This window comes from Hydra vulgaris, chromosome 12, assembly GCF_038396675.1.
Source record: "Hydra vulgaris chromosome 12, alternate assembly HydraT2T_AEP".
In the NCBI taxonomy this organism is placed as follows: Eukaryota; Metazoa; Cnidaria; class Hydrozoa; order Anthoathecata; family Hydridae; genus Hydra; species Hydra vulgaris.
This window is the reverse complement of record NC_088931.1, coordinates 73,359,071-73,370,000: the sequence shown is the minus strand read 5'-3', so window position 1 is coordinate 73,370,000 and position 10,930 is coordinate 73,359,071. Positions and strand designations below refer to the sequence as shown.

The 10,930-nt window shown below is 29.0% G+C and overlaps 1 protein-coding gene across 3 annotated transcripts in view; it reads right to left on the bottom strand.

Moving 5' to 3' along the window:
• LOC100212044 (exostosin-2) overlaps positions 1–10,930 on the bottom strand; it is a 75,663-nt gene that overhangs the window by 9,289 nt on the left and 55,444 nt on the right. For all 3 annotated transcript variants that reach the window (XM_065814380.1, XM_065814379.1, XM_065814378.1), the window contains 4 exons: positions 9,553–9,619; positions 9,309–9,405; positions 4,697–4,846; positions 4,267–4,395 (listed from right to left, as the gene is read on the bottom strand). In XM_065814380.1, coding sequence (XP_065670452.1) covers positions 4,267–4,395; positions 4,697–4,846; positions 9,309–9,405; positions 9,553–9,619 — 443 coding nt within the window. The remainder of the gene's footprint in view (positions 1–4,266; positions 4,396–4,696; positions 4,847–9,308; positions 9,406–9,552; positions 9,620–10,930) is intronic.

Below are 10,930 nucleotides of genomic sequence, written 5' to 3'. Positions count from 1 at the left end.
CTATAACTAAATAAAATAAAAAAAATAAAAATATAACTCAAAAAACTTAAAAACTAAAGTGCTATGATAACTTATGATAACTTAAAGTTTTTAATTGCGTTTAGAATATCTTATTTTCACTGGTGTTTTTATGTTAATTATTATTTTATTTTTTTTAAATGTCAATATACCTCCTCAAGGCTATAAAGGCCACTACAGTTGAGGAGGCTACTTTAATTGTGCTTACAACCCTCTCTCAACTCTTACAATCCTCTCTAACTCTGAAACAACAAACAAGACCGCTGTGCAGAGAAACTACCAGCGACTTATGAGGCGAGTGGTACGAAATACTTTACTATTAATGATAAATGACTTTGCTCTAATTATTTTATTACAAGGTCTGGCAGACAACTATATAGTTTATAACAAAGTTCAACCTACTAAAATAGTGGTCATAAAATTAAATCCGTTTACAATGCGTTTATGGACCTTGCCTAGAAGAGAAAGAGCATTGTTAGAAGAACCAGCCCAAATATGACAACACTATTCCATACAGGGACGAATAAGAGATTTGTAGAGGTGGAGAATGAAATCAGGAAAGAGAAAATGGTGAGCACGATAAAGAGAAGCAACCTTAGCAGATGCTAATTTAGCAATCAATTATGTATATGGTTTCCATGAAAGGTGAGTAGTAAACAAAAATCCAAAAAGGCGTAAAGAAGAGGACTCAGTAAGAGGGTTACCATTCATTAATATAGGAACGTCGACAGTACTACGATAGTAGTTTGCAGTAAATAACTGAGTTTTGTTGGAGTTAAAATTTACAACTGTGAGCCTTAATATGTTACAGAAGTGAGATCAGAATCATGATTGGCCGCTGTTCTTAGCATTCGTAAAGAGAAGACTTTTTATCAAGACAGGAGTATAAAGTTGAGTCATAAGCAAAAAGAGCTACTTTAGATGTTAGGTTGTTGGGAAGATCATTAATGTAGATAAGAAACAAAATAAGACCAAGGATAGAACCTTGAGGTACCCCAGAAGTTACTGGAAATAAAGAAGAGTGTTGGCCTTCGAAGATGGCTTTAATAAAGCGGTAAGAAAGAAACGATTTGAATCTCAAAAACTTTCCCAGATGCACCATATAAAACAAGCTTATGGAGAAAACCAACCTGCCAAACTTTGTCTAAAGCCTTAGATATATCAAGAGCAATAGCACTAGCCTCTCCACATCCATCTAACGCACAATAAAATCTTTCAGTCACAGCAGTTAGCATGTCGGCCGTAGAGCAAGAGGATCAAAAACCATATTGATTGTCTAACGGCAAGTTATTTGACTCAAGATGGGATGTGAGAAATTTGTTTATCAAAGACTCAAAGACCTTGCTAATAACAGAAAGAAGACTGATTGGATTGGAAGGGTCAGGTATAAAAGCATCCATTCCTGGTTGAATCCAGGAGGTTACATAGGAGGCGCATTTATCAGCTGAGAGGGAAAAGACATCAGCCAAAGGACTGTCATGAAGAAAATCATGAAAAGAGTCCCAGTCAGCTCTAGGGTAGTAGTAAGTAGTGCGATGATAGGGTGAGTCAGAAAATGAAGTACGAGATGAAAGATTTAAAGAGATCATTGCATGGTCAGAACCACCTAAGGGAGAAAAAGGAGAAACTTAACACAACCTAGGATCAAAGACCAGACATAAATCAAGGAGTGAAGGTAAATGATTAGGTTGTCAGGAAAAAGAGTCACAATGTTAACTATCTGAGTAAGAGATTGAGAAATGTAGAAGTTATAGGCTTTAGTGCCAGCAGGGTCAGTGGCATTAGAGCCAAGCCATTCAGTGTGATGAGCATTTAAGTCACCAATAACAACAATATTAGCAGAGAGGTAAAGAGAGAGAGTATGGCCAACTTGATCAGAAATTATATCTAAAAGAGTGCAGTCTTTGAAAAAGGAGAATGATAAAGAACAAAGAGAAAGGTGATAGAGTGAAGAGGTGCTAAGCAGAAGCACATGAAAAAATGGTCAAAGGATTTGAACCTGATTTCACGACAAATAGGTGAATTGATGCATATTTATACCCTTAAGCCAAGCGTGTGACTATTGGAGTCTTTGTGAATCAAAGGGTAGTACCCATCAACACTGAAATCAGAAAAAGGAATAGCAGAATTTAAATTAGTCTCACTAAAAGCAAGCAAGTCTGGTAAATTTTGCAAAATGTAAGATTCAACTGATATTAGTAAAAGATATATTAAAACAGTTAGGTGGTGGGAATGGTTTTTTATGTTTAATACCTTAATTTACTTTTGACATAATTTAAGTTTAAAGAGAACTTGACTCATTAATAGATAGAGTACAGCCTCCCAACCAATGAGCTATGCTCTCATGAGCTATTTTCTGAGTCCTGTTAATTAACTCTAAGTTGTAACATAGGGCTCCTTATGTGGCCTCGACAACGCAGACCAAAAGCATTAACAGGGACAGCATCCATGCGGAACATGGCACTGTTAATACTCTGATATTTTGCAGAACCATTAAACTGAGTTTTAGAGCAGTACCCTCATTAGGAGATAACAGGAAGAGTTGCATAGCCACTATCATTGAGGCACAAGCAAAAACCTATGTGAAAAGTCAAGAAGATCCACCATTCATCATCCAAGGCAGGAAACAATGTATCACAGGTTTACATCTATGCCAGCCTAATAGATAAAGAAGGGGTTCGAGGCTGGTCAACAGTATTATTCTGCTTACCCCTAAAGTCTTTGCTAGGAGGCTTCCTACAAGATAGTAGCTGGATGGAGTTAACATCTGCCCAAGATGAGCATTTTTATCAAAACACCATCTCTAGCCTTTACTCAACCAAGAATTCCAAAGCAGGGGATTTTTAAGTCAGAGTTTGTTTCTCCTAGCCTTTGCTTAAAAAAGCACACTCTTAAAGGCAGCAGGGCATGGGGCAGGTAATACTAGGTTACACATTACCAGTAGCAGGGTGATCGCGATGATTCTGAACCTGACCTGACCCGGAGTAATTAAAAGGAGCTACTTCCTGCAAATAGCACCTTAAAATATCAGACATGATAATTTTGGAAATGCATTTTAAAAATATTATACCCAACAAAATACTAAAGAAAAGGGTGAGGATAGGTTTAATAGTTGGAGTGTCTAGTTAGTTAATGAGCTCACACTGCATCAAAACAGATTTAAACATTTAAACAGAACAAATACATACATAAAGTAACTTACGAGTTAGTAAACACTGCGCTAGAGGTTCAGACAGAACACAAACATACAGATAGCAACTTATGGGTGAGTCAACACCGCGCCAGAGGTTTAGACAGAACACAAACATACATATAAAGTAGATTACAGGTGAGCTAAAACAGTAACTAAGGCACCTCAAACTATATAAGAGACACACACATAATATATATATATATATATATATATATATATATATATATATATATATATATATATATATATATATATATATATATATATATATATATAGACATATATATATATATACATATATACATACATATATATATATATATATATATATATATATATATATATATATATATTATATATATATATATATATATATATATATATATATATATATATATACATACATATATATATATATATATATATATAGACATATATATATATATACATATATACATACATATATATATATATATATATATATACATACATACATATATATATATATATATATATATATATATATATATATATATATATATATATATATATATATATATATATATATATATTTATATATATATATATATATATATATATAAAGGCATGACCAACTTTAAAAAGTATTGATGATAGGAAGCAAACTCCTTTCAGCCTTTGCTTAGAAAGAGAATCCCACAGGGCATAGAACAGATTGCACTGGGTTATATGTTTCCAGTAGCAAGGTGATCATGAAGACCATACACCTGACCTTACCTTCTGTCATTTGATAAACATCTTTTAATGGTTTTTGAGACAATTAAAGGCAAACATATTTATCACAAAAAAGTCAAAAATGTTTCTACTGATCTACTGAAATAAAGTTCAAATGTGAACTGGTTATAATCTACTACAGTATTAATCATGAAATTAGTCAAAATTTACACTATTTTGGAAAGGTGGATTTAATTTTATGGTCACTATTGTATATTGTGCTAGCAAACTATAGTAAAGAATAAATATTAAAAGCTTTTTGAAATGAATACTTTTTTAACTATAATTTAAGAAAGAATTACTTTAATAGGAGGCTTGCCAGTCAGACTTGCTATTAGAAAGTTCATGGCAATATCTTCACAGTTCATATTTTGATCAATATATTCTTTTGCTTTTAATGGAAGTTCATAAGTAAACTTATAATTATATATCTAAAAAAAAAAATTTAAAAGTTAACATGGTACTAAAAAAATTCTTTATATTTTGTAAAAAATAAATTAAAATAAAAGTAAAAACTAAATGAAGAATGAAAAAATTAACCTAATTGTACTGTTTTATACTTTTAAATTTAATTTATACAAAAACACTTTTTTATGTCAACTTTCACTAATTTTTATATAGTCATGTTATTACAAATAAATTTTAGTATTTACATACAAATAAGTTTAGATAAATTGTGAATATGCAAAAGCAATTTGTTTAAAAAAGAATTATTCTAAAAGTTATTTTTACCTTGTGATAAAATGCAGCTCCTGTAAGTACCATGGAAAGTTCGTTTTGCCATTCTGATTCATACTTGTATTTCATTTCATTTCCATTTATTAGTTCTTGAGAAGAGCGTGGTGGGAAACCAACTAAACGATCAGGAAATTCACACCATGTCTGGAAAATGTTATGAATAATTATTTTACCTACCCAAAATAGGCAACCTACAGTTAAAGTAGGTATTCTTTTTTTTTTAAATAGTATTGATGTTTCAATTTTCTTTCAACCTTCAAAACAAAAACCTATAAAAACAATGCTGCAGTGCAGAGAAAAACTGCAATAGGCATGACCCAAACTTTTGGCTTTTTTTTTTTTTTACTTTTATAAATCCTACAGTTAAAGTATTAAACTATACAAAACTGTAATTACTAAACTGTTTTTAAATTTAAACAACACATGTAAACAAAATATGTACACAACACATGTAAACAAAACATGTACACAACACATGTAAACAATGTTGTAAAATTTTATTGACTTCTTATTCCAATTGTCGAAATGATCTAAATTTGATTGCCTGCTGGTATACAATAAACATTTTATTGGTTTATTTATATTCTCAAAAAAACTTTGAAAAAAGATAGAAAGTTTAGAAATTTAAATTTAATCAGTTTAAAGTTAAACTTTACAACTTAACAAAGCTAGTCTATTTTAAATGTAAACCCCCTCTTTTTAAATGTAAACCCGCCCTTTTTAAATGTAAGCCTGTCCTTTTTTAGACCAAACCTGAAATACTGCAGAACTATCCTAGTTGCAGTGCAACACTTATTTTGATATTCTAAAAAAATAAAAAAATTAACCAACCCTAGTGGAAAACCTTATATTAAAAATGTTATATAGTTGATATAGTTGTCTTAACATACACTCAGCTAAAATATGTGGTCCTATCCACTTGATCAATGACATAATGGACAAAAATATGTACAAGGATATCATTAAGGATATTATACTGTCACATGCTATAGACAAAATGTCTCAAGAATGGATATTTCAGCAGGACAGTGACCCAAAGCAGACCTTTGCAAAGTCCTGACCTTAATCCTATCGAACATCTATGAGAACACCTCGATCAACTAATTTCAGGCCGAAAACCAACATATAAACAAGATTTATTTGAAATTCTGAAAAAAGAATCGGAAAAAAATTGACATTGATGTGATTATAAAGCTTGTGGACTCGATGCCTCATCCCTGTCAAATAGTATTTGATTCAAAAGACTTCCTTACAAGTATATTAAAGAACTCTACTTTGAATTAAAACATTTTCAAATAAAAAAAGTTTTCTTTTAGAATACTTTTGCACATATTATAATATAATGAACAAATAATATTATCATTCATTATAATTCATTATAATCATTCAATACAATGAGCATTTTAGATTTCTTAGATTAAGTAGAAATTTATTTGTTTTTACTTTTGAAATCATTCATTTTTGACATTCCAGTGAAAATTTGCATAAGACTTTTTTTCAAAAGTTTTGTTGATTTATGCTCTTGTCCGGTAACTTTTGCACATTATTCTAACTGTAACATGCAAATTATAAGCCATTTAAAAAAATGCTATTACATATAAAAAAGGCCAAAATCATTAAATTTATTGTATTTTAAAATTAAACTTTTTGACTGCTAACTTTTTAACTAATTCTTTGAAATCTTGTGTGCAAAGATTTTCATTAGGGTGATTCTAAAAACAACTTTTTTTGAAATTGTCTGCTGCCACCCCCTAAATGTGTTCTATGTAATAAATTAATACTAAATTTAAAAAACTTTTTTAAATAAAAAAAAATTTTAGGGGTCGCTCAAGACCCTTAAACATCAGATGGGTCCCTAATATTTAAAAAAAAAAAGTTCTTCAAAAGCATATAATGTTGGGTCTCAAAAGAAGTGAAATTTTATAAAAATTTCAAAAATAGTAAAAAAAATTTATGAAAACACGAATTAAAAATGTTTGTTAAAAAAAACTGTAATGTAAATATGTACTTTTTTATTTTTAGTTAAAAAATGGTAGTTTTTAAGCCATAAAATTTAAAGTAGTAATCTTTATTCAAAATGATTATTATTTTTAGAACTTTTATAAAATTTCACTTCCTTTGAGACCCAACATGATATGTTTTTCAAGAACTTTTTTTCTCAAAATATTAGGGACCCATCTGATGTTTAAGGTTTTGAGCGACCCCTAAAATTTTTTTTATTTAAAAGTTTTTTAAATTTAGTATTAATTTATTACATAGAACACATTTAGAGGGTGGCAGCAGACAATTTCAAAAAAAGTTGTTTTTAGAATCACCCTAATTTTCATTAAATTAAAAATTAATTTAAGATGTTTGATTTCTATACTTAACTTTATTTCCAGATAACTTTTTATATAATTCAGTTTTATATTCAAATAATTCTATTTTAATTCAGTTTTTAGAAAATTATTACTTAAACACTAGAAGTTAAATTTAACAGGATTTTAGCAGTTTTATTACAACCCAATTATCTTTAAACTAAAATATTAAAAGACTTTCAAAATTTAACCCTACAGAAAACTTTTTTTAGCAACAGCATTTAAAATCTTACAACTTTAGTTTATCTTGAGAAAACATAAAGATTTTAATATGCAATGATATTAAATTTACTTCTAATGTTGTGATTTCTATATTAAAAAACTGAATCTCATACACAATACTATTACAAAACAAAACAGAAAAGATAATAAAATAATTCTTAATAACATAAGAAGTCATTTTATGACTTATACGTCTTGTGCCTATTGGATAAATATGCTAATAAGTTAGTACAATTAGAATGTTGGTACGCTACGAATGCTGGTACACTACAAATGCTAATACGCTATGAATGCTGGTATACTAGGTATGCTACTATGTTAGTATGAATGGATTGCTAATACGCTACGAATGCTGGTACACTAGGAATACTGGTTGGCTATGAATGCTGGCACACTAATGCTAGAAACAATAGCTAGGTATTCTAGTATGCTAGAAACATATTACATAATATTCTGGTAGTTTACTAAAAATGTATTATTAAAAATAATACTCTATCAATGCAAATGTTTTGCCCTACTCATAGTTTGACTTACTGATGTGTATAAGAAGAGATGTGAAGAGATGAATAATCTTAAACAAATTTTAAATATATTTATAGACTAATCATTTATTGCAACAACATCATAAATGCAATCATCTACTTAACACAGAATTGTCTTGCCATTTTCCAAAACTTTAATTAGTTTTTAAGTTTTATTAATTGACTGTGAGATTGTTGACCATTGATTGCCTGTTATTTTGTATATTATATGTATTTTTGTATATTTTATATATATATTTTTTAGCTCACCTACCCAAGGCCGTGAAGGTCACTACAGACAAGGAGGTTACTTGTGGTTATAACCCTCTCTCAACTCTATAACTCCAAAACACGAATTATGACGAATAAGGCCGCTGCACAGAGAAACAAGTTGAGCGCAGTACTACCAGGGGCGTGGTAGGGATTGAACTCGGAACCTCTCGCTTATGAAGCGAGCGCTCTACCACTACACCACTACCCCATATATAACACTTTTTTTAAGATGAAAAAACCTCTTTTTTAAATTATAATATTTTTCCAACAACTTGCTGTCATGGCAAGTGGTTCTAGAGACTCACAAACTTTGTTATCATTGATCCATCAGTTCTGATAAATTACATTTTTTTATTAAAAAAAAGATACATATTTTTAATAGAACCTTAAACAAGGCTGTTCCCTAATTAAAAAACCTTCACCCTTTTATTCATGTCTTTTCTCTGATCCTTGTTTGTGTTCAGTTTCTTTATGTTCTCCTTTAGGTAGTTTAGACCATACTATGATCTCTATAAATCTTTTATCCGGTACTTCTTTATAAGACACACCCTATTATTGCACTACTTTTTAATACCTTTAACCTGCCTGGGATTCTTTTTGTGATTTTCTTGCTGATGATTCTTGGGCTGATGTCTTTTGTTTATTAACTAATTTTTGCACCTCCAACATAATCTCCTGAATCCAGGCAGGTAAAAAAACTTTTATTTCTTCTTGTTGGTTTTAATGCAAGCCTCATTTTACCACATGGCTCCATGGCTACCACATGCCTTTTTCTTTCTTGTAAAGCTGCTATTTCTAATTGTAATCATTTTTATCTTTTTTACAAGAAAAACTTTCTTAAAAACAAACTTGTTATCACTCTTTGATTACTGACAACAGGCAGCCAATCTTCAATCTGATCTCGTTACTGTGAAAGCTTAGGGCTCACAGTGGCTCATGATTTTATACCCAAACAAAACTCAGTTATTTATATTCTATCTATCTAGGATAAATCCAGGATATCCATTTTTACATTTATAAAACAACACAGCATTCATGCTATTCTTGATTCAAAGTTGACAACAACAACAAAAATCTTATAATTATAAGATTAAATTTTTCAAGATTTTTGCACAATTGGAGTTCTTTGATTAATTTCAAAAACCTTTTTCACTAATCCTATTCAATTTATATTCAAAAAAATGTTGTGTTTAAAAAAAAAAAAAAAAAACCTGTTTAAAAATTAAAAAGCACCTGATAAGCAAACTCTATTTCGTCTGTTGTTAGCATAAGTATATCATCATCAATTGCCATTACTGCTTCTGTTTCAATATCAGGAAATGGATAGAATCTAGTATATGGCATATAGTAAATAGCGAAAACAAACATACTATTTAAAACACATGTCAGAATTATGTATACATGTTTTAACTTATTAAATAAATCATAGAAAAATTAATTTTAATAATTTAACAAAATTACAAAAAAATTATTATACCTATTTGTAAGCCTATTTGTTTCACTTCGGATTAATTTCCATGGTTTTAACATATTTGGCCAGTTACCTAAAATCATTATAAAAAAAGGTTTCATTTAATTTAGATAAATACTTTTATACTTTCATTGTCTAGAACCTTTCAATCTAGAATTTATTTGGAATTTCAATCTAGAATTTATAAAAATTAGTAAAACAAATTAATTTTAATCCATCATTGGTCCGGTGTTATCTATTCTGATGATCTTCCTGATTCTCTGTTTGCTGATGAACTCCTCCGGTTTTTAACTTCATAATTTTTTGATTATTGAATTTTGTAGAACAGCCAATCTTAAACGTAATCTCAACTTTGTGACAGGAGGGGGCTCACAACTGATGAGTTTTAAGACAAAATAAATTTGTTTTAATGTTGATAGTTATTGTAATACAATCTTTTACCTTTGACATCTCAAGAAAACCATATAAACAATCTATTGCAAAATTAGCACCTGTTGAGCCTCTTTTTATCATGCTTGATAATTTCTTGAACCTGGTTCTTTCTCTACCTGTAAAAACCTCTTATTCATCTTTGTACAGAATACATTTATCATATTTAGGCTGATTTTTCTGATAATGCCCTTTTTTTTTAGATAAGTTTTAAAAATGTAGTTAAACTTAAGCTTCCAAGCTTGATCCTTTTTCTTTTCTACAAAAACTAATATTGTTGTCGCTTAAAGGAGCTCATTCACTTACAGCTTTTTAAGACTTTTTTTTCAACTAATTTAAAAATTGACTTTATTTTTTATTCGGCATAATCAAAATTTTTTAACAAAGATTCTAGCTCCTTTTCTTTTTATTACTAACTTCATGCAAAAAGGTAATAATAACAACTTTAAAAAAAAGTAAAGTTCGACTGAACAAAATTTTTTTTTATGTCTCAAATTACATTTATAGAGTTATAACAGATAAATAAAACTTCAATAAAAAAATTTGTATTGAATAACCATATCTAAAATAATATCTTTGTTGAAATAAGAAGCTAGTAAAAATAGATTTAAAAGAAGCAAAAGTAAACACATGCTTTAGGTGTTTTGGAGACAATCTTAAAAAAACACATCATTGTGTTTTCAAAATGTCTTTTTTTTTTTTTTTTTCATCAAAAATTGTTAAAATTTAAAATCAGTTTTTTTAATTTAAATCAGATTTTTATTTAGAATTAAAATATTTAAAATTTTTTTTACATTTTTTAAATACAAACTTAGTTTTAATCACATATAGTTAATCTAAAAAAGAAAACTGATTCATGTTAGGCATTATTTATAAAACCATAAATAAACTTAAAACATTAAAAAAATTTTAATGTTGACAAAATTTAAAATTTTAGATTGAAAGTGAGTTTGGG